Genomic DNA, 25,234 nt, shown 5'->3' with positions numbered 1-25,234 from the left:
GTCTGTTTTTCTAAAGCTTAAGCGTCACACGCAAAAACGCTTTTTTGCTAATAATAAGCTATTTTCATCACTCTTAGCTCAAGTTAGCCTATTTTTAATCAGCGTCCTCTATGGCGCAAAATGTCAATATGAAAAAAAGCCACGTTTCGTGAAAAGGAAAAACGTTTGCGATCTGATTTTTAGTATTTAAAATGTTTACTCCAACGCAACCATTATTCGTTAATTTAACAATTCTCAAAAATTGAGAGTTATTTATTGATTTTGATAATATTCACCAAAATAGAAAAATCTCGCCAACTTAGTGTTTTAAAAAAATGGAGTTTTTTTTCGTTTTAAAGCATAGATAACTCTTAATGGCAAAGATGGTGCACGTAGTTTAAAATTATAACTTTGCTTCAAGTATAAACACTTAAAATGTGGCTTTTTTAATTTTGTTATCGAAAGAGTTTCGAAAAACTCTGTTAACGTAACACAAACTCCATTCAAAAGCAAATTATTACAATACAGTCTTGCATTAATAACTCTTTGTGAACAGAATAGACGTTTTAAGGTTATGCGATTTTCCCTCTCTTCTCTTCATAGTTTTCCTTTTACCACTCCTTTTACCAAAAAAATGAGCGTATATTTTACTATAAAAAATTGCACAAAAGTTAAAAATCACAATTGGCTGTTGACACCACTAATTATTAACTGTTAACTCTGCAAAAAATAGCCAATATAAAAATACGTAATCATAAATTTTCATGGCTAGCTTTGTTTAGAGATAAAATTTTTTGAAATTTACGTTTGTTACAAGATATTTCGCATAGGAACTCGTACTACCCCCGCTAAACTGTTCCTGTACCCCTAGGGGTACGCGTGCCACACTTTGGGAAACACTGTAATATGGTAACAGAAAGGAAAAGAGTAGAGAAATCGCATAGCTTCTTTTCAAACGTTAATTCTATTTACAAGCAATGAAAAGATTTGATATAAATATTTTGGGGGTAGTTTAAATTTTAGGAATTTCGAATGTAACAAAAAAAAAAGGAAAAAGAAACTAAGACAAAAGCATGTTTATATTTTTTTTCTTCTTAAATCATCTTACAATCTTACATTTTTTTTCCTCTTATCAATGCTGATAGTTACGTTGATAAATATGGAATTTTAAAAATTACGTTTTTACCCTGTTTGGCAATCTTTAAAAAGAGACGTTTCTTTTTCGTCTTTCACTTTTTGAATTTTGAGCATGTCTGGGGTTGACAGCGGATATATCATCCCCCATTTTTCTTCCTCCCTCATGGAAACACTGGGATCCCTCACAAATGTGACGTTTCTGAAAGCGATTTCTACGATCTCCATATGAATCAAAGACTGACAATTCTTTCATTTTTCTGGAATTTTCGTTTATTTCATCTATTCGTCCTTGAAAAGGATCGGATGGCTCACTTAATTTTCTCCAGTTTCGATATTCCAACGCATTATCTCGAGGTTTCGCTTTTAGAATATTCCTGGGTTGAGACGTTGTGTAGCGGTATATCCATGGTCTACGGGTTTCCATAGCAACTATTTTACTTTCATGATGTTCTTGGGATTTACGATCATAATTATCATTGATCCGATTTAAGTTCAAAATGTCTCCATTCATTCTGTGATTATGATTGATATAAATTGGGATAGCTCTGAAACTGCTTCCTTGGTTTGCACTAGATTTAGAAGTGCCACCACTTTTTGATCCATAGTTACCACCGCTTTTTGATATGGAACTGCTGCTACTACTTGATCCAGAACTACTACCACTGCTTGGTTTATATATGCTGCTAGCGCTTGATCCAGAGCTGCTACGACTTCTGTATCCGCCTCTAGAACCTCCTCTGCCTCCACCAAAACCTCCTCTGCCATAGCTAAAGAATTAAAAATATATGATTTCTTTTATAATTTTAATGAACATTAATTTTGTTTGGGTGTTTTATTTACCAAAACTATTAAGCAAATGTGAATTTACCTGATTGAAAACTTCATTCACTTCAGAAACAATTAAATAAGAAATAACAGTCGACATGTTTCAAGCGCTTCAAAAATAGACGCCCATTTTCAAAACTTGCCCGACGTGAAAGTAAAGAAACAAAAATTATTTGAAATTTAAAGCGTAAGGTTGCCAACGAAAATTGGAAAAATAAAGGTAAGGAATTAAACTAGAAATGTCACAAGAACCGAGAGAGAAAAGAAAAAGAAGGAAAAAAAATGAATGCTGTCCTTGTTAATGACATTAGTTTGTCTTCGACTCCATAAGGCATGGAAATGCATTTTATCCTGATTTGCCTCTCGGCCACTGTGATTTTTCTTGTTCTGTTTCTCACCTTTATTTTTACATTTTTCGCTGGTTCCACGTTTTCTATTTAAAATAATTTCTGTTTCTTTACTGTCACGCCTGGCAAGTGTTGAAAATGGCGCCTATCTTTGAAGCATGTGGACTGTTATTTCTGGTATTTTTATTTCTGAATCGAATCAGGTAATATCTTACAGCTTCAATTTCTTGGGATAATTTTCTAGCAAATGTGAATTTGTTTTATAGTTTAGTAAATAGTAAAGAAAAATTAGATATATAATTTACTGTTAAACCTCCTTGATGGATTCTTCTCTTCACAGCGCCTGATGACTCTGTTGTGTTACTCTGAATGCTATGTTGTACATTTTATAACGGCCGTTGAACAGCTGACCCAATTTTTTGGGGTTTAAGACTACTAACGTTCAACTCCGTAGCCTTGTAATTTTGGACCCAATACAGAAGATAAGGGAACTCCTGGATTATGTATTGGGAGAAATTTGTTGTCGAGGAAAACCACAAAGACCTCCCACGGTTAGACTGACAGCAAGGGGCCTCTAACCCACGATCCGTCTACCATTGAGGATATTTCACTCCAGCTCTGTGGTCGTTGCTAGCCGGATGCCGAATTCGTAACGACCAGCCATCTCTGGGATTCGAACCCGGTTCACCACGGAAGGCGAACGCTCTATCCCCTGAGCCATCACGGTTTTCTTGTTCTACATTGACGGTTTATCGCTTTGTGATTCCTCATTAGTTCTAAGAAAAATTTTATAAAATAAGACATTATAACTTCACGTTTACTGTGCTGCCTTCAAAAGCATTACTTTAACTCAGTGTTTCCCAAAGTGTGGTACGCGTACCCCTAGGGGTACGGGAACAGTTAAGAGGGGGTACGCGTTCTTATGCAAAATATCTGCAACAAACAATAATTAAAATGCTTAAAAAATTATTTAAAAACAAAGCTAGCCATGAAAATTTACGATTACATATTTTTCTATTGGCTATTTTTTGTAGAGTTAACAGTTAATTAGTGGTGTCTACAGCACTTGTGATTTTAAAATTTTGTGCAATTTTTTATAGTAAAAAATACATTCATTTTTTTTATTAGTAGTACACAGCGGTACGAAAAATTTGAAAGGGTACACAAAAATCATAAGTTTGGGAAACACTGCTTTAACTGTTTGTTCCACTTTCACGAACTCGCCACTTTGCGGGTTTTTATTTTTTGATTTCATAGAGTGTATTTTAAGAGAAAAAGGACATCATTAATTTTAAGTGTTAATCGGATGAGGTAAAAAATCATGACAAAAAGAAAAAATCGCTATAAAACATAAATTAAAGCATATGACAGTCACTTTGAAATAAATTCATTAATGTACGGATTCTAAAAGAAGTTGAAGACCATTTTAAAAAGGTTATTAGCAATTTTAAACTTCTCAATACTCGGTAAAAACTTTTGAATTTTTTGAAACATGCGGTATAAGGAAAAATGTGAAAATTCAAAAATTGCTACAAAATGCTACCGTTTGCTCACAGCGCATCATATACATTTATGAGCAGACTTACTCTATGGAAGATACACTTACATTGCACTTCTATGAGAACAAAATTTTCGCTCTCAGCAATTTCGCTGGAAAAATTTTATATTTTAAAATTGATAAAATGATGGAAAAAGCTGTTATCAAAGATTTTAATAATTGTACTATTTATTTTCGCACTAAACTTTAACAGGCTATAACTTATACCTGATAATGGCACCTTTTGAATCAAAGCATTTAGAAAAATATTTTTTTTTATGAAGAGAAATTGTAAAAGAGAAAAGAGATTTTCACCACAATGCAAAATATTTGTTTGCAGATATGACTGTTTAATTAAGAAAAAAAAACGACTATTTTAAAATTTTTACTACTCAAGACGGAACCAAGTATAGAAATATTTCCGCGAATTATAGCCTGTACAAAGTTTTTCGTAGTATAAAAATCATTTGCGCTGCTGCCTCCGTTAATTCGGAAGAAAAAAGAGAGAGATTTTTTGTTATCAAATATAAATCTTCACATTTATATTGAATTTTTTAAAAATAAAAAGTTTTAAAGCAAGACAGATGAAAAATGTCTCCTGTATGAATTGCCACAAGTCTCGTTAACAAATAAATCCAATTCTCATTTATTTCTTCTTATGGGTTCACACAATTTCTATTTTTTAGGTTAATTTTTTTTCTCTGAAATACAGATAATTTTTTTCTAAATCCAAGTAATCATTCATTTCATTACGATTAACGTATTGAAAAAAATGTTCGAACGTAAAACTAAAATAGTTGTATATTTTAACAAAATATTCTTGGTTTTTGTAGAAAATATTGACATTTGAGAAGAAAAAAAGTGATTAATGTAATGATGAATTTAAGGGGGGGGGGAGGGAAATGATGAAGGGGGCTTGTGAGTGGAAGAAGGGAATGGTGACCAGATCTAGCCTATTCTGAATTATTCTGTTTCTGAATTAGATCACGTCTTTCAAAATAGTTTTAAATTAAAAAGAAATTGCTGTGAAATTATCAAGGGAATATGGTATTCTCATAAGATTGCATCTACAGTGTGCAAGGGGAAGAAAAGAAAATGCTTTTAATATAATAAGCAAGCGGATTTTCCCGCTCTTTTAATGGAGCAGACGATATTTTATGTTATGAAATCAAACCAAAAACCGTACTTTCTCTAAATAAACATAACTTTTTGTTCAAATTTTAGATCCTCAAACTATAGGAAAGGGAAGATAGCCGCCCTCTGAAAATACGGCCCCGATAGTTTAAGTTGTAAGTTTGGATCCCTAAATGGTAATTTTATTTTTTGCATATTCCGCCATATTCGAGCACTCTTTAAAGTGAGTCGAAAATTGTCAGAAACTTTAAAATTCAATCATCTAAAGATAATACCATTTAAAACTAATTTTTAATAACTATTTATTATTATTTATTTATTAGTAGCCAAAAAAAAGTTTAAACTGTAAGGTCAATTAATTGTAAAGTAAAGTAATTTTCACACAATTTTTAAGAATGTCATTTTAATTTGAAAAATTACAAAATTTGTACAGAATCGGTTGAGCAAATTCTGAGTTATCCAGTTTTAAAGAACTCGTATGATTAAAATTTGATTTAATTCGAACGATTTAATTTATTTTTTGAATTTTGCAATTAAAAATTTCGTACGTTTAACTTAAAAATTTATAAGTCTTACAATTCAATTTCTTTTCATTCTCATTAATTAAAGCAATAAAAAATAATAAATAATTATTTAAAATAATTTTTTTCCCGACATTTAAGAATTAGTCACGCTGCATAGATAGGAAAACCTGCTGAAAAATTGGAATAAAACTTATTAATTTAAAGAAACTGATATAAAAGGTGGGAAAAACTGATAATGAAACTGAAAAACTGATGGTTATGATAGTTTAATAGTAATAGTAATAATAGTTTAATAGTAATAGTTTAATAGTAATAACAGTTTCCTAATGTGGTGATAGGAAAGAATCAGAAATATTAAAAGAGGTCAGCGAAACGTAAAATCAATTGAAAAAGTAAATTTATTGACATTATTCGAAAAAACTGTGTGTGTGTGTTTTTTTTTAAATGAATAAATGCTATTATTTTTGACTGAATTGTTAAAAAATATGTGATATTTCATTAAAATTTTCGATATTCCTAAAATTTAACAACATGAACATTTTTGTGTCTTCTTTGGAATTCGTAACATTGAGGTTTGGCTATTTTTTTAGGTTTATATTTTTTTATTTACTTCATATGTGAACAAAGGATGAAGCATTCGAGCTCCATATAAAAAGTAAAGAGATAAATTGGAAATAGATGCTTGATAGGTTTGTTCGCCAGATTTTCCTTTATTAATCAATTTTTAATATAAAACTAATGAATTGAAGTTATAAAATAATTTTCCATTCGTAATCTCAGCTAAAATGTCAAAGACTTCTAAAATACCATGATACTTAGTTAAAGTTAAAATGACAACCAAGACTGTCCTGCATACAATTTCTAAAAGAAAAATTTTTTTTTTTCAGTACTTGAAATTATTTTTATCTTCCATGTTTTTATCTTCATTTTCAGAATGCAAAAAAAAAGGAAAAAAAGTGATATTTAGAAACAATTTAATATTAAGTTGAAAGCGATTTCATTTTTTTTATACCAAGAATACATAGCTACGGTAAGTTGCACACTTAATTTTCGCTAATACAGTAGAAATTTAGTTTCGTCACCATTTATAAACATAGCTACATAGTTATCAAATTATTCATGTTTAGTCTATTTATATGCCTTAGCTATTAAAGACTTTTTAAAATCATATTTATTAAACTTAGGATCAAAAAACTGAATTTTCTCTACCACTGGGAAGTTTTTTTTTCTAAGATGAGTGACAATTGACTGCTACATTAAAAAAAAAACCTGATATATAAACATCATTTACTCTTTTACTAGACATTGGAAAGATAACTTAATTTTAAACAATTTATGCATAACCAGTTTTAATATTTTATTAACATTAAATAAATTAAAAATATTAAGAACCATCAAGTTACGAATTAATTGAAATTTGATAGCAAGAAATACAGTGGCATAAAAGTTTTACCAAGTTTGGAAACGGAATCTTGAAAAAGTTAAGAGGAATAAGCAAGTATTATTGTAAGTATTGAAAGCTATTTTTATAAGCGGCGTTAAACAGCCGAGCCAATTTTGGGTTTACGACTACTAATGTTAAACTCCGTATCCTTGTAATTTTGAACCCAATCCAGAAGACAAGGGAACTTCTGGATCAAGTATTGGGAGAAATTTGCCTTCGTTGAGGAATTTTTCAAGGTACTAATCCGCATTTGCGTTACATGGCGAGGAAAACCACAGAAACCTCCCACGGTTCGCTTGACCGTAAAGGGACTCAAACCCTTGACCCTTAAAACCATTAGGATATTTTACGACAGCACTGTGGTTGGTGCGAGCTGGGTTCGAAATTCGTATCGACCAGCTATCTCTGGGATTTGACCCCGGTTCACCGAAGGCGACCGCTCTAACCCCTGAGCCAGACTCAGTGAAAGTTATTTAATAAATCTATAGCTGGCTTAGCAAAAAGGTGGTTTGACCAATATTTTGAAACTAAAACATTAAAAAAAGAAAATTCAGCCAAAATATAATAAATAATGAAATAAATATCTGCAAATTTTCTTTCTTTCTTTTTTTAAAATTCATCAAAATAAGTATGTTTTTAAATTTTACAAGTGAATGTTTAAAAAAAGGAATAGCTCTTTTACTCTCAAACGACAAAACATTTGAAGTACTGCTATTTTGCAACATAATTATGAAAGAGACAGCACGTCTTTAAAAAATAATTTTTAAAAAATTTGAGAAGTTATAAACTTTTTAAATTTGTTTTCAAACACCTTTTTATCCACCGAAACAGCAGAAATACTTGACTTTGTTTTCAAAAAATCTGAAAACTCTGAATCAATAAAAATGTTCTCATATTATACATTAGGAAAAATTATCATTATCAAATTAATTAATAAAAATTCTTCATTTTTATCTTCCTCAAATTATAACATTTTTCGTGTAAAAATAAGCCTGTTCTACCACGGTTACAGATAACTGTTTTAGATTAGACATTCCATCAAGATATTGTCCTAGCGCTTCATAAAATGAAATAATGACCATACTTCAAAAGTTAAAATGGGGGTAATTTTTCTTTTTTCTTTTATTTAATTTGTTTTTATTTATTCATGTTTTGCTAACTGTTCGATTAAAATTTGGTTAAAATAAGTGATTTAACAAAAGATTTATACTTACATTTCCAAGAAGCTACATGCAAGTATAAAAAAAAGGTAAAATGAGTGCAAATTCAAAATGGACCCCATTCTGCACAGAATTAAGCGTCCCAACTCTCCTATCACTATTGTTGTAAAGGAAGAATTTAACGAGCTAATTAACATTCGTAAACTAAAGCAGGAAACGCTTCCGCAATTAATCAGTTACTATCATGACCAGTTATTTAATTATTATTACTTTAACCTTTCACAAAACGGGTCATAAATAGATTAGTTTATAGATGAAAACAGTTTATGAATATTGAAATGAAATTGTATATTCTATAATTTCGCTCTGTTCATGCACAGTTACACTTTTTTTAATCATTATACTGCCTGAAATAAAACAGATTTTTATTATAGTGCTATTTCTTTTTTATTCTATATTATAATCATTGTTTAACAGCAGATCCAATTCAGAGTTTAGGACTATAAACTCCTTAGCCTCGTAATGTTGAACCCAATTTAAGAAGGAAAGAGAACTCTTGGATTAAACAGTAAGACAAACTAGCTTTTGTGGAGGACTTTTTGTTGGAACCAACCAGCATTTGCGTACCATGGAGCACGCGAAAAAGCACGAAAATTTATCCAAGTTTAGTCTGACGGCAAGGAGATTCTAAGTCTGATCTCCCAACAACCAAACAACTCTTTACAGAGCTTGCACAGAACGTATAAGAGCGAGATGAATTTTACATAAAACTCTTTTTGGGACGTAAATCTTGAGTCTTGAGCGATGTACGATTAATCTAAAAAAACTTTCTATTTTACCACGTTTATATAAACTTGCCTTCGTGTATGTCTGTCTGGGTGGAATTTTGTAATCGATTTTAAACTAACTTCCCGACTAGCTACAAACTTCAAATTTGGCACATAGTTCAGAATTGGATGACAATGCATGAAAATGAAGAGAAAAAAGGAATACAAAGTAAAATAAAATTAAAATTAAAAAAAAAATATATTTTCGAGATTGTCTTTTGTTGTCAATTCCATTATTTCAAATTAGTATTAAATGTCAGGTGAAAAGATTTTTATTGTCGGAGTATTTTTATTGGCTGAAAAATCACGTGGTAGGATCCAGTTCTTCCTCATTCATTTCCAGATTGTTTTGGTTGTCATCAGCATAAAACTAATGAAAGTCGCAAAGGTATTGTTTTCCTATAAAGATTTTTGTAACCCTAATTTAAAATGAAAGTTCTATTATTTTAGTAGTGGTCTTGTAGTAGTCTTGACTACTCCTGACTAAGAAAAATAATCTAAATAAAAATTTATATTTTTAAAAACCACGTTTTTTGTAGTGAAGAATAATAATTGAAAAGTAATAATTTTTAAAAAATATTAAAAAAAAATTATAATTTAAAATAAGAAAATTCAAAATCAAAAAAATCAAAATAACAAATAATATTTTTAAAAACCACGTTTTTGTACTGGAGAATAATAATTAAAAAAAATTGAAAAACGAAAAGCGTGGGCCGCATGAAATACATAACAGTATATATACATATACATATACTCATTTTCTTACTCATACACATGCACAGCCACATATACATCCACATACATATTCATGTACACAAACATATTCCACATCCACATTCAGATACAATTGCAGATATACATACACATATTCTCAAGAGCACACAAACACACACTAATATAACATTACTGTTATGTATTTCATGCGCCCCACGTTTTCCGTTTTTCAAATTTTTTTAATTATTATTCTCCACTACAAAAACGTGGTTTTTAAAAATATTATTTTTTATTTTGATTTTTTTTAAAGTAATTTTATGATATATTTAGCATTTTTTCAGTTCCTAGGAACTCTTTAGTGGCTAAGGCAAAAAAAAAGTTTTGGAAAAGGCAATGCTATGACGTCACGGTTTGAAGTCAAAATAAAGTATTTGTAAAATCAGAAATCTATCGTTTGCTTATTATTAAGAATAATTAATATTTAGCATTTTTTATATCTATTATCATATCGTTTGCATTAATTTTAATCTTTAATAGAATTCCAGTTAAAAATATTTAGTTCAGTTTTTGTTTTGTTCTACTGCTTCATAAGGTGAGCTTCTGTTTGTTTTCTATCACCAGCAAAGTGAACTTTTCTTCAGAAACATAATAAATGTTTCTTTTTTATAATAGATATCTGTTAACTGTTTAGTTAAAGCAGCTAAACTAAAAGTTCTAACTTAGCTTTTAACAGTATTATTTATCAATGAATATGAGTATAAGTTTTAAAACGGTTTGACTGGAAAAATAAAGAGAAGAAAATTGCTCAATTTGTTAAAGGGTGATGTTTAACTAAGTTTATTGCTGTAACAACTGAAACTGATCTCTAATATTGATAATATCAATAGTACGATGTAAAGAATATTCAGGTAACATTGAACTAACACTTTGTACTATGATGAGGAAATTTTCTACAAGTTTAATAGGGTTAAAACTAACCATATTTCCGTTCCAGCTTTATCCTAGTACCGAGTAATTAAGTTGAAAAAATGATAATACAATTTATAAGTCACTATGGTTCAATGCGATTTGAATAAGTTTGGTTTAATTAGTTCCATTAGAATACTTAGTATTTAAGAGTTTATTAGTAATATATTTTGTTTCTTTCATATTTTAAACTATTTTTTATCTTGCAATCATTATACTGACTTTTTCATTATACATAAATATTCCACTTATTGAGGCTAATTTTTATCTTATTATAATTAGTTAATTAAACAATCAATTTCTGCTTGGTTACAATAATATTAAAAGTAAGAGAATTTACCCTAAAGTGAGAGTTATAGTTGATCCATCTATAAATAGCATAAATTTAACCATCATTACAGGAAAGTAATACTAACCAGTAAGAAATTATGATTGCTTTTGATTCAGCAATAACAAACAAAATTCACTGTTCAACCATCATAATAGAAAAATTACGCTGTCCATTTGGAATTGGTGGTTGTTGTTGGTTCAGCATTTATAATGCTAGTTGACTCTTAATTATTTAAAAAAAGAAACATAATTGATGATAAAGTGATTGTTGTTGTTGCTTGATAATCTACCTCCAAGCAAATTTTCATCTCGAAATGATGGAACTTTGTTCAACTATTAAAAACCATTGAAGCATGATAGAAGTTCATCCATAATGCTGATGGGTCAAAAAGTATTAAGATAAGATCAAACAATTATACTAAGATCAAAATGAATCATCAGATTCCTTTGATGGAACTATCAACAAGAATTTTGATTTAGAAGAGGATGAAACAGGGTCTTCATACCACGATTTGTGAGCTTCCCCAATCTGGTTCTCAGAAACATGTCATCATATCTGGCATCTGGTGCGTTTCAGTTTATTTTGATAGTATTTTAAAATTTACTACGTGGGAAGATTGTGCAAAAATTTTTTATTGTTGTTTCCAATCCCAGCTGGGATAGCGGAGCTATATCAAATCCATGAGGCCGTGAGTTGTCAAAAAATCGAGGAAAAGGAGAGGTCTCTCAAGAACCTCTTCCATGGTGAAATCCAGGCAATCAAGTAGTAGATGGTGAGGACTAGCCTCGCTGGAGTTGCATTTTTTACGAAATGGAAAAAGTTTAATTTGTCCACTGAAAGTGAGGCTCTTAGTATGCGCGGTCAATTCTACAGGTAGCGGTTTGGTCGGCGCGTGTACCCTGAAGATCAAGGGCTCCTCCAGGACACTTACGGGGATACCAATTGTGATACGGTGGAACAATCCAAGCTTTATTAACTTTAGATTTGCGGATGGAAAATAATTCAGAGTAAGTGAGAGCCGTGTTTGGAGAGGCTGGGAGGGAAGTAACTTCTTTGGCAACTGATCAGCACGTTCGTTGCCAAAAAGACCCACGTGTGAGGGTATCCACTGAATATGGATGTCATGGGAGGCTGAGAGTGCATTTTATAAATGAAGTATAGAGACCCCAGCCCGGTCCGTTACTCTCTCCCAATTTCTCAGGTACTGAATACAGCTACGACTGTCCGTCGTAGCTGTATTCAGCACCTGTATTCAGCTGTATAAAAAAATAATTATAATAACTGATACTTAATGAAATTGAGCATTTTATTTGTGATAGTTGATACGAAACTTGTCTTAAAAATCGATGACTCCATAGATATTTTGCTCGATGCATAATTCCGAAACAAAAGTTTGCTCGCATTTCTAAACTAGAATTATGTCAATACTACTGTTCAGAAAATGTCTTCGGGAGAGGGGCAAAAGTTTCAATATATTTTGGAAAATGCTTAATTTGTCATAAAACAGTTAAAAAAAATTTCAAAATCGTTAAATGTATGAGGTGATCGATGACCTATTTCCAGCCTAAGTGTTTGTTCTTGAAACTATGTCGAGTAATCAATAGGGCCCTCTTACGCTAAATTTTTAAATTTGCTTATTTAAATTTTAAGTTATTCTTGTAAATTTAAATGTTTCTTTATATTATTGGAAAGCAAACGTTTTAAAAATAAATAAAATAAAATACCCCATTATAAGAAAATACTCTTATTTGTTTTTGTTATATAATTGAGATGAATTTTTTTTTTATTTGCATTTATATCCCTACCTTGGAACAAAAAATGCTTCATTTTTGTTTCTCACTCTTGTAATTTTTACATAGTTTTCTTTTTGAAAAAATTCATCAGTGTTTTTTAATTTTGTTCTGAGACTCCGCCTTATTGTTGGTGCTAGTGGTGGTTATGTTTAAAAAATTGTTTTATAGTTTTCTTTTTCAGGATGCAATGCCCATTTGTAGCCGAATTCTGTGGAAACTTAATTTACCCTGAATGATATTTTTAGATCAACAATATTCCGAATTCAATAAGCTAGAATCACAATCAAAGTTAACCAAATAATTAAAATTCGACCTAATTTTAAGATTCGATAATAAAATATGTATAAATTAAAGAAAAGTAAGTAATTTATTTGCACTCTTGTGTGCTAAATACAAAGTGGAACATGATTCGGAGTCCATATTCCACGTCTGCATGTGTATTTGTCGGCAGCAATGCCTGAGAATTTCTTTGGTTCAATACACTTTAAGGTGCATTCCTTTTGCTTGTTTATTCTGGTGCACACCCAGCTGATGTTTGGATCATTTGTCAGCTTTCTCACGCCACATTTGGAGCTACCTGTAAAGCACACAATTATTAGAAATAGTATTTCTTAAAAACAAGATATTTCAGGCAAATTTTTATCATTAATTCGATTAAGAAAATAGTCATATCATTTTCCACATGGTATATAAATCTTTATAGCTATAGGTTAATTTATCCTTTAGCCTGCGCCAAGTACTACAGGTGTAACAACTATTCTATTGGAGCTAATTTTTTGAACCTAGAAACTAGCTAAATCCTTATTTTTTATCAGGGTATGAATATTTTGAAAACGCATAATAAGCTGAACTAAAAATTATTTTTATAACTGCTATAGTAGTTAAGTATAACTTCAAGTTTGACCAATACAAAAGTAAACTAAATTGTCTACTAAAAGCCCAGATCTACCCCACTTTCCATATAATATATATATATATATATATATATATAAGAAGAAGAGAGTGAAATGATAAATAGCCAATCACAGAACACTTGCGGTTAGTAACGCACAAAACAGCCAATTAAAATTGAGAACGCATGTGTGTGTAAAGGTAATAATTTTTAATAATCCAGTTATTGTAGTTCATCCCATTAGAATGAAGAGAAAATGTATTTAGCATCTTTTGGCATGATGCTATTACAAACGGCTAAACCATAATAGTCAAGATTTATCATTATCAAATAATTTTCTCCGGTACAGTCCGCAAAAAAAAAAAAGATATCACCCTGAATAACTTTCGTTCTAATGATCCGATTTTCACAAACTAAGTGTCAATCTTAATGGTTCCTGGGGGTGACCTCAAATATGCTAATTAATTAGTGCTAACTATTAATTAAGTTACGAAATCAGGCACAAAAACGTACTTTCTCTGAATAAACATATATTTTTTTTTACATATTTGGAATCTAGACACTTGAATTAGGGGGGGGGGGTAGACAAAATTTTAAAACAATTGGGTCGTAAATTGGGTTGCAATAAAGGTTTATATATTTGGCGATAGTCCAGAAAACCGCCAAAAAAAGTCGCCTGCGCAAATAAATATTTTAAGATAACCCTTGACTGATTCAAAAGAGAAACGCTTAATTTTACTAGGTTGCTAGGCAACCAATTTCTGACTGTAAAAAAATTGAAATAATGTTTTGTGATTGCTCTGAGAGGTTTAATTAATAGTTAATAGAAAACACCTTGAAGTTTCTAGGCAATAGACAATTTTTAAGTTCATTTATGTCCAAAAAGCAAAATAAATAAATAAATAAATAAAATAAAAAATTATTTTAATCTCTTTTGAAAAGAAAATTTGAATCGATTTATAAGTTTTCAGAATTTAAATACATGAACTTTTTATCTGATATTATTTAGATTATGCTATTTTTGCTATGTTTATTCGAGGATTTCATACTAAAATCAAATTAACATAACTTATAATAGCTATATACAAAATTTTAGGGATAATGATTTTTACAGCTTTAATCGAGTCTTCTAGGCATGAAAGTTTGAAGGAAAAAAAAGTGCATGAAAAATAAAATGTAGATTGTATAGTAATTCTAATGCACATTCACAAGGTTTTCTGTAATTTACGATTTCTTTTTTCTATAACTCAATGAATTGCTGAATGTTTAGTGGCATTTTAAAAACATTGAAATATGTTATGTTTAAGAATAAGATATAGAAATAATATGTTGCATATTGTATGATTCATTGTTTAAAAAATTGCTTCATTTTGCTAGATATTTACGTTACATGGTTTTCTTTGGATAAAGATGATTAGCAAATAGCATCCACATGTTTCGATACATTCTGAAACTTACGTTCGCAAATTCACCATAAAATGTCGCACAGCATATTCTTCAATTACGATAAGCTACATTTACCACCAAATACTGCTACTATGATTATTTTTGTTATATATATATATATATATATATATATATATATATATATATATATATATATATATATATATATATATATATATATATATATATATATATATATATATATATATATATATCTGATATGATACTCTCTTTTTAAACAGAGCTCGTAAGGCCCTTAAGATACTGAAATGGGGGCACGAAAACTTAAAAGATTTTTTTTTTCCTAATGCCCGCCTGTGTTAACATCAGTCAATTCAGGCATCTACAGGGCGACAGATATCTGTGTGGCCTAAGGATTCCTAACGAGCATCAAACATTCTCAAAATTAAGTGTTCATTCACTGGAAAATTTAGTGTTTATTCAATTTAAGAACTGTTCCTTCACTTGGTTATCTTACTACTTATTATTTAAACCACCAAAAGCTTAAAACAATATTATGTAAGTTATCTAAATTTTTTTTTACATAATTTGCATTTAATAACAAATATGTCGACATGCATTTAATAACAAATAGCTAAAATTACAAATTTTGAAATTTTTATGATTTTTTTTAAAGACAAGCTAAGCTTAAGTATTCCTTCACTGGTTAGTTTACCCTATAAGATTTTGAGAAATTTGCGATGTTGTGAGAGATGCTTAAAAATGTTGACTGCGTATTTTTATTAATATTTATAAAATATATATTCAAGAAATTGATGAATATTTTATTCCAAATTTATTCATTCGTATGTATATTATTGAAATTTTATCAGTTATTGAGAAAAAAAAAATAAAAAAAAAATCACATTAAAGAAGCACAATCTGTTGTATAATCATATTCTATCAGAAGCATGCTTTTATAAAACTCCACATTCTCTGAATAAAATGTATTTTATTCAATAAAATGTTTTATTCAAATTTCTTTACTAAATTGCAAATAGAATTTTAGACGACTAAAGAAGAAACATCGTATTTTATAGCTTAAAAAAATAAAAATGAAAAGATAAGCAAACGATTATTAGCGAAAAAAATATGAATGAAATTTTATGCTAAGCGCGCGAAGTCAAGTTCCTCGCAAGTTTATCACATTTTAATATTAATCGCTCCATTTAATCATTTCTTCATTGTCGCCAAATTATTTTTTTAAAAATAATTAATTTTAATTTTTCTCAGCTTCTAATAAATAAAAACAGTTGAAACTTTAGATTTTTCAATTGAAAAATATGTAGATTAATATGGTATAAAAAAATTCATACCTTATAATTCAAACATTTTTCATCCTTAATTTAATTAAATAATAAAAAATAATTAACAATTATTAAAAATTATTTTTTTCGTGAAATTATCTTTGGGTGAATGAGTTTTATGACTGGGTGAAATTTTCTTCGAATTGCTTTATTAGTTTTTAAAATATGACTAAAAACGTAAAAAGTGAAATTAACATTAAGGGGTACGAACTTTGAATCGCTCTCCTGACCAAACTATGGGGACCATATTTCCCAGATTGCGGCTACCCCCTATATTTTGAAGGTTAAGAATCCAAATATGTAAGAAAAAATATATGTTTATTCAGAGAAAGTACGTTTTTGTGTCTGATTTCGTAACTTAATTAATAGTTAGCACTAATTAATTAGCATATTTGAGGTCACCCCCAGGAACCATTAAGATTAACACTTAATTCGTGAAAATCCGATCATTAGAACGAAAATTATTCAGGGTGATATCTTTTTTTTTTTGCCGACTGTACATATCCTTTTAGAGGGGCCGTTCTAAGGCATCCGTATTTAAACGGCTTAGTATTGGTTCTGTTTTAATCATAAGAAAATATATCATTATAATGTTTTATATCTATATTAGCATATTTGGTACTTATTACATAACCCTTCAACATTTAAATTTTGTGAAAAATATATTTGTCAGTGACAGTCAACTTAAGACGAAATTTGGAGAAAAAAAAATTGAATTCTTATTGGAGATTGATAAGGATTTTGGAGAAAGGCTATTTCTCTATCTAACCTTTAATTTACTATTAAAATATTTCGTTTTGGAAGAGCAAAGTTCCTTTGTTCTCATTCATTAAAATGCTAATAAATTATCTTTGCTACCACAAAAAAAAATATTTTCTGAAATCACGGAAAACCCGCTGTAGAATTCTTATCAAAACTGCACGCACCAATTAGTATAATACCAGTAGTACATATTACCGTCAGGGATACGTATAAGTTAAGCGTCATCTGTGCATGGTGATTTTTTTTGATTTTCCTAAACAAATTTTTTATTAACCCTTTCTCCTTTAACTTTGCTTTCTAGCGCATAGCTTATATTATTTTATTTCAATTAATTCATATAACCAATATTAATAAAGCATTAGTGTCAGTAATAAGATGTCGATTCAAAATGAATAAGTTTCTTTTCTTCAATATTTTTGCTATAATTTTGATCAGTTTCATATATTAATTAACAAATTACCAACTTAATTAAACATTATTGTCGTCATTGATAATATGACGATGTCTTACGCTTCTTTCAGACACATAAATAGATTCACTGATGTTATTCTTAAAATATGTGAAAAACTGAATTGTCTATAGTTAAATTTAAGACAATGACTAACGTTTAACCACCAAATATATCAATAACCACCAAATAACGTTTAACCACCAAATAAATAATCACCAAATATATCAATATATTTTATACCGATATAAGTATATTTGGTACTTATTACATAACCCTTCAACATTTGAGTTTATACGTATTTTTCAGTGGCCGCCAACTAAAACCGCATTATTTAGAAAGAAAGAAGAAAAAAAAAACAGAACTTTATAAGGATTTTGGAGCATGGCCATTTCTCTATCTGATCTTTAAATTACTTTTAAAACAATTAAAAGTAGTGATGGAAATTTTTTTTTAAAATTCTAATTCATTAAAATATTAACACACTATCTTATCTTAGCTACCACTGGAAAAAAATATATTCAGAAACTACCGAAAACTCGTTGTAGAATTCTTATCAAAACTAAATCGCCAATTACCATTATACCAGTAATACATATTACCGTCAGGGATACATACGAGTTAAGCGTCATCTGTGAATGGCGATATTTTAATGTTTTCTTAAGCGAATTTCCCATTAATCTTTCTTCCATGGGCTTGGATTTTTAGCACAGGGCTTATTTTAAATTATTTCAATTAATACACATTATCACCATTAATCGAGCATTAGTGTCAATAATAATATGCAGATTTTTTACGGTTACCCAAAGTGCTTTTCTCCTTATTTTTGCTTTTTAGTACAGAAGTTACTTTCTTTTAATTTCAATTAATGCATATTATCAACATTAATTAAGCATAATTGTCATCAATAATAGTTAGACGACTTCTTACGGTTCTTCTAGACAAATAAATACCTTTACTCCATTTCTTTTTCTTTCTAGTACATAGCCTATTTCTTTTATTTCAATATGTATATATTACCTTAATTAATTAACCATCATTGGCATGGCCAAACTGTTACGAAATTAAATCTCATAGTCTCTCCTAAGGAACATAGAGGGCAATCAGGAGTGTCAGAAATGCCCATACGGTGAAATTTATTATCGGGTTAGTCATATGTCCATTATAAATTCTGAAATTAACAGAAAAAAATCTGTCGGGTGAGGTCTATGGGGATGAGATCAAGAATAAGGCTGAACAACAGAACCAGCAGTTTTTTTTAACCCTAACAATGATTGAAGAAATTTGATTATAAGGAAGGACAAATGGAGGCTCTGAACATGACCGGAAGTATTGTTTGGCCAGCTGGTTCCCCCTCTAGTTTCTAAACACATTGCGCTGGCTGGCAATCCACTGGAGGAAAATCCCCCAATCATGGTTGATAGAGCTGAGGGGATAGAGTGTTCGCCTTCCAATGAGGAGAACCGGGTTCGAATCCCAGTCAATATGGATTCCGCAGCCGGTTTGCACCGACCACAGTGCTGACGTAAAATATCCTTAGTGGTAGACGGATCATGGGTTAGAGTTCCCTTGCCATCAGGCTAACCGTGGGAGGTTCTCGTGGTCTTCCTCTCCATGTAACACAATGACGGGTTAACTCCATCAAAAAGTCCTATACGAAGGCAAATTTCTCCTAATACTCGATCCTGGAGTTCCCTTGCCTTCTGGATTGCGTTCAAAATTACAAGGCTACGGAATTGAACATTAGGAGTAGTAAACCTATAAAATTGGGTCGGCTGTTCAACGACGGTTATAAAAAGAAAATCATGATTGATAAGTTCATCGGTATTTAGTTTCGATTCCTCTACTCGTTTCGACTTGGAGTTCAACAGCGGACTGCTTAATTGTCTCTATCAAAACTTCAAAGTTTGTGGTATTTACGCCAACTGGGCACGAGCCTTCGAGCAAGTTTTCACAATAGAAGCCTGCTGCTGGTGAGCATTTGTATAGACTGTAGAGTCTAGAGTAACGTGTTATCGCGCAATTTCAAAAATGACACAGAAGGGGGGTAGAATTTATTTATAAAATAAGCGCAAATTGCATCTTTGCAGTAATGCCATATTCAAAATAAGTATTAAAAATTCGTTCGTGATTTTATGTTCCAGCACAATCATTTATCAGCCCATTACGACCTGTTGATCAAGAATTAATCGGATGTTAATTTTGGACCGTGATGGATTGACGTGATGGACCATTCCAATGTTCCCCCCGTTGCCAGATTTATCCAGCTTGGGTTTCTTTTTATTTAGGGCATTTATAGAGTGTCATTTACGAGACTTCCGTTGACTCACTCATAGATCTCGTCGCACGAATATGCCTTTTTTTAAAGTGTTCACCAATTTCTTTCACGGCGTTACTAAGTATGCGTTACTGTTGGTGGTCACAATTGTGAACATTTATTATAAAAACTGTATTCCTGAAAAGAAGGATCTTGCGTTGATCTTGTAAATAAACGCATTTTTTCTCTCGTAACAGTTTTTTCGCTCGTGTCTTAACAAGACACTTTATTTCTATACAAAAAACATAAGATTTACTTCACTCAATCACACCTCCAAGTTGCATAACCTGCATAAACATCTTTGTAAAAGTCGCATTTTCCAATATAAGAATAAAATTTAATACATTACCTACTGAGCTTCTTCTAGAATTTCTAACTTTTCCCCCTTTGAGTTCTTGATTTCTGATTGTAGATAGGGACCCTGAAGGAATTACAGCAGAGGTATGAGTGTCTGCTTTGTGGGTATAAATACCTTCACTGAACATACGCTGTTGCTCTTTAGCATCCTTGAGGATAGTTTCGTATGGGTTCTTATAAGTATTTCCATATGGGTTCTCGTCAGAACTTCCATATTTGTGTGAATCAAAGCTCCCAAGCTTCCAGTTATTTATCCTCTCAAACGATTCATGTATCTCTCGCTGTTTCTTCTGAAGTTTATCCCAGTCTATTTGTGGACGATTGTTGTGTTTATCCTTATTATTGTTGTCAAGGTCACTGCTACTGGGCAGTCGATCATTAAATTTTTCTCTATTGCCATTACCAGCAAAATTGTGCCCTATACGGTTTGTATAGCCGTTGTTATCAGTGGTAGAAGAGTGGCTGGAAGCTTTATTTTCAGTTCCATGACTGGTACTGCTCGATCCATAATTACCAGTACCGCTGCTTGTTCCGGAGCTGCTACTATAGTTATGGAGTTCCTTTGATCCATAGGCTCTGTAACCTCTTCCACGGCCTATTCTTCCATATCTTCCTCCGAATCTATAAAAATTCATGAGAACGTAAGGACAGATTGTGGTTAGACTATATTTTGAGATGCCCCTTCAATTATTCCCTCAAGTTGAGCAATATTGTTTCATGTATGGTAACCTATGCACCCCTAAATATATTTTTACCACTACTGGTTATAGAATTGAGACTTCTCAGAGGCAACTATAATATGACTTAGCAGTCAACATGGCACTAAATTAGTTAAAGAAATTAAGGACGATTTTCGAAATGAACAGACGGATTTCCTTTCGAGTAAAGGAGCGGAGCTATTCAAACAAGCAAACCCAAAAATCTCATTAAATTCAACAATACTATAAATTCGGGACAGTCCATGAAGCAATGACACCACCTGAAATTGTTGGCTGAAACCAGTAGTTGGCAGTAATTGAAATAAAGTGGAATATAAGTGGAAAATTGGAAATAAAGTGAAATCGTATCAGAAGCGAATCGGTGAGGATTGCTGCCAGTAGCCAAAGCTAATGTTTACCCCATTGAGTATTTTCACTGAATCGGCATCTGTTTTTCGTCTTTTTTTTGTCCCTTAAGCTATCTTTTGGAACCCATTAATAGAAAGAAGATGCTTTGCTGTGAAGCACTGGTTGGCTACGATTCAGACACTAGCCGATATTGGCGAGGCAGAATAAAATCTTTAGCTAATGACTTCGATCTCTTTTTACTGTAGTCCATTGCTGTTTTGCTTTACTTTTCTGCATTATTTTATTTTCCCTTTTGTGCTGCCTTAAAATTGGAAATGAATAAATATATAATAACAATAAAAAAATTGAAGAAGAATTTGAAAAGAATATTTAGTGAAAAAATTTAGCTCCATTTAGTTCTACCAATACGAAGAGACACAAACGAATTTTGCACCAAATAAACTTTAAATGTTAGAATGATTACTGGAATAATAAAACGCTCAATGCAAATTGAAAAATTTTGGGACAGTGGGAAAATCGATACTGGTGTTTACCAATATATCAACGCCATTTCAATAAACTGCATTTATTATTATTTTTTTTTCAAATAAATTTTATTCGAACTTTTACTTATTTTTTTTCATTTTATTTAATTTGTGTATTTCATATAACTAACCATTTTCCATTTTTAAGAATTTTCATGCTGCTTTTTCGCATGCATTTTTATCCACCACAGCTCCAAATATTCCTTTTAAAGAGTTTGGGAATAAAATTGTTTTTTGCGTAATCTTTTTTACCATATCGTCCTTTGGCTCTTTATCGAAATTGGTGCCATTGTAACCGAGTTCCAAATTCAACTGAGTAGGTTCAGTAAAAGTGAAAAAATCGTATAAAAATGATAGATGAGTAAGTATTTTTTGTGTTGAAAGTTTGCTGAAAGAATCACTTAAATCAATTCCTTACATGCTAAAAATGAATCGATCGTTTTACGCTATTTTCTATAAAATGTCTCGTGTAGTTATGGTAGGATTTTTTATACGCAATATTTAAATAAATCAACTGTATTTCATACACATGATGTCAGAACACAACTCGCAATTTGAGTAAAGGGTGCAAAAAACTGAAACTAAACATTTTTAAAGTATCTTTGGGAAATAATGATTGCATTGTGCATAAGCATGTATGTTCTCAATTATACGTACAACACTCTTTAAGCCTAGCATTGAACAATACTTTAATCATACAAACCGTCAACAAATACAAAACAATATCGAATGGTGTTGCCAAAACAAAAAAGATTAAGAAGTAAACTAAATAAAATAAACAAATTAATGCAGGTTATGCATTTAGGTCGGGAACAATGATTTCTCAGAATATTTTTAAAAACTCGTTTTAGCGTTAAATCGTGATTTTGGAATTTCGAGCCATGATATCATGTAATATTTTCGTCAATTTTATGTTAAATTAAATCATCTATTTTTTGAAATTGATCCATAATATCGTGTAATCAAGTTAAAGATAGTTTAATTTGTATGATAATGACAGTTCGTTGCGAATTCAACTACATACAGCATAAAGGTTGTGGCAAATTTGCACGATAGTGGATTCCAACTCTATATTGTCGTCACTCTCCTAAATTTTTATCTCTCGAGAACTATTCAACCGATTTCGGTCCAAATTAAATACTGCGAACTTTAAAATACTGTAAATCGTGAATCTCTAACTATACACTATGATTAAGAACTTAGCTATTTTTACATATACTATTTAGGAAAAATAAACATGTTGTTAACTTAGGTCGAATGATGTAAAACAATTTATGTTGTTAAATTTAATTGTGTTGATATTTTTTGAAATAACTAGTAAGTTGGCATAAATTTTATTTTTATGTTTTTTTAATCACACAATAGAGATAAGAAAGGTTACTTACATTTCTAGAAAGCAGCATATTAATATTAAATAGAAGTAAAATGCGCGCAAACTGAACATTGGTGCCATTTTTTTCAAATGCAACCACCGAAAACTGCAGAAAAGGAAGTACTAAAATCCACCGATTAGGCTTTTTAAATAAAAACAGGAAGTATTTTAACAATCATGTAACTACATCAGTTAAGATATTGCTACCATTATTAAATGTTAATTGGATGAAAATGTACAGAACGCTTTCCAGAACGCGATTAAGAACGGAAATAGTTTTTAATTGAGTGAAATATTTTTTTTATATCCTCATTTCACCAATGTAAGGCTAATTAAAAAAATATGCTTTGGGTGTTGCATTTCCACATTTTAATTATTACAGTTTTAATAAATATTTTTCGGTTTAAGTTAGTTATTTTAAAGTACTGAAGCCCACATTAAGCGTTATTTTCAATGACACTCTTACTTGTTTTGAGCATCGTATCTGTCTATATATATTTAAATTCTGTCTGTTCTTGCATTTTTTCGATTTTTTTAAAATATATTTTTCTTCAATAAAAGTTTTGTTAAGCTAAGATTTTTTTTGCTTGACAATATCCTAATTTGCAATATATGCGCACCGATATTTTTAAGTTTCATACGTATGCTATCTTCCTAGATCATACGACAAGCTGGAAAGGGAACGGAAGTTCTATGGTTCATCTGTGTATTTGAGAGAAAAGCGAAAATGAAAAATAACTTATTATATAGTATATTAAAATAACAATAATGCATATTAAGCAGATAAAAATAAAGCATATCAAGCATTTTTTAGAACAGAGGTTCCCAATTTCACTCTTCTTTTAGCGAAATCCCGACTTCATAAATTAGCAATTGAGAACATATTTACTAAAGACTAGTAAGACTATTATTTTGAAAACATTTAATCTGAAAAATGATGTTTTTTCTTAGTGTTATTAATGATATTTTTAAAATTTGGTTTTATGTGAGACAGTTAAATTTTTAGGGCTTGAGTGGTCTAGTTCTGAATTAGTTCTTGGTGTATGAAAAAGTTGGAAATAAATCTGAATTACGGTTTTCGTTAAAATGAGAATGTAAAGGAAATTCATAAATATTGAGAATGGTAATCAATAAAATTTTAGTTGAAAATTTCGATGGGAAACTGCAGTGCAACTTTGTATTGCATATGTTTTTCATGCACTTCAAGAAAAATAAGATTACGAATACCCATACATCTGACCTATGACGTCAGCACCAGCTGGTTATTTATAATTAAATAGGCGTGTTAAAATTAAGATAAGTTTCTATAAACATAAGTTAGAATGTTACTTAACGTGAAATTGAATTTAATGCAGTGCTGTATAGCACATCAAAATTGCTGAAATATAACGTCTTGAAATATTACTTTACTTAGTTTTATTATTTGTTTACATATTTTGTTGTAACCGTGATATATTTTTGTTTTATTTTCTGACGACTTCGACGCATAATTAACTTGTTTATGTTCTACATGTTTTCTTGTTTTTTTTTATGTTAAATAAGAAATATAGAGTGAAAGAATTGAAATATTTGTGAAAGAATCATTGTGAAAGAATATAGAATATGCCATTTAAGCGAATTGATACTTCACGGGCTTGATTAACTTGAAATAGAATGGAAGGAACAGTTGCGAACGTAAACAAATACCATGTATCAAAAACCAATCAGGATCAAGATACCCACATTATGTCACTTGCAGGCATCCTATTGGATGCCTGCTAGTTACGACGGGCTATATCATGGCATTCGCTACTACTACGATTCGGAAATCAACCAGGTGCGCCACAGGCGTGATGTCGCTTACAGGTATGCAATTAAATCTAATCCGAAAATTGAGTCCTTAGGAAACCAATTCTAATTGCTGTAACGTTAACTCGCCAAGCACAACAGGCAGTCAAGGCAACATGGTAGGACATTATTTAAAAGGTTTTTTTATTAAAAAACTTAAATATATATATTATAAAATAATATTGAGGCTAAATGGA

The 25,234-nt window shown here is 30.6% G+C and overlaps 2 protein-coding genes across 2 annotated transcripts; both read right to left on the bottom strand.

The window, feature by feature from the left end:
• Window positions 1-1,040: 1,040 nt before the first annotated feature.
• Window positions 1,041-8,263, bottom strand: LOC107455771 (uncharacterized). The gene is made up of 2 exons (XM_021147625.4): window positions 8,142-8,263; window positions 1,041-1,883 (listed from the first exon to the last, which is right to left on the bottom strand). The coding sequence occupies exons 1-2, from the start codon at window positions 8,207-8,209 to the stop codon at window positions 1,181-1,183; spliced, it is 771 nt and encodes a 256-aa protein (XP_021003284.3). The 5' UTR covers window positions 8,210-8,263; the 3' UTR covers window positions 1,041-1,180.
• Window positions 8,264-13,066: 4,803 nt separating this feature from the next.
• On the bottom strand, window positions 13,067-23,376 carry LOC139424782 (uncharacterized). Its single transcript, XM_016073463.4, has 3 exons — window positions 23,224-23,376; window positions 20,240-20,868; window positions 13,067-13,295 (listed from the first exon to the last, which is right to left on the bottom strand). The coding sequence occupies exons 1-3, from the start codon at window positions 23,289-23,291 to the stop codon at window positions 13,105-13,107; spliced, it is 888 nt and encodes a 295-aa protein (XP_015928949.3). The 5' UTR covers window positions 23,292-23,376; the 3' UTR covers window positions 13,067-13,104.
• Between the last annotated feature and the right edge of the window lie 1,858 nt (window positions 23,377-25,234).

Source organism: Parasteatoda tepidariorum, chromosome 6 (assembly GCF_982258835.1).
Source record: "Parasteatoda tepidariorum strain Cologne lab strain chromosome 6, Ptep-v5.0, whole genome shotgun sequence".
NCBI lineage: Eukaryota > Metazoa > Arthropoda > Arachnida > Araneae > Theridiidae > Parasteatoda > Parasteatoda tepidariorum.
The sequence above is the reverse complement of the archived record's forward strand: the minus strand, read 5'-3'. Positions and strand labels throughout refer to the sequence as shown.

Excerpts from the sequence above, each read along its gene's own strand:
- LOC107455771 (XM_021147625.4), bottom strand. The coding sequence starts at position 8,209 with ATGGGGTCCATTTTGAATTTGCACTCATTTTACCTTTTTTTTATACTT. Across the intron at positions 1,884-8,141 it reads GCATGTAGCTTCTTGGAAAT|CTATGGCAGAGGAGGTTTTG; the intron begins GTAAGTATAAAT and ends TTAATTCTTTAG.
- LOC139424782 (XM_016073463.4), bottom strand. The coding sequence starts at position 23,291 with ATGGCACCAATGTTCAGTTTGCGCGCATTTTACTTCTATTTAATATTA. Across the intron at positions 20,869-23,223 it reads ATATGCTGCTTTCTAGAAAT|ATTCGGAGGAAGATATGGAA; the intron begins GTAAGTAACCTT and ends GAATTTTTATAG. Across the intron at positions 13,296-20,239 it reads TTCTAGAAGAAGCTCAGTAG|GTAGCTCCAAATGTGGCGTG; the intron begins GTAATGTATTAA and ends TGTGCTTTACAG.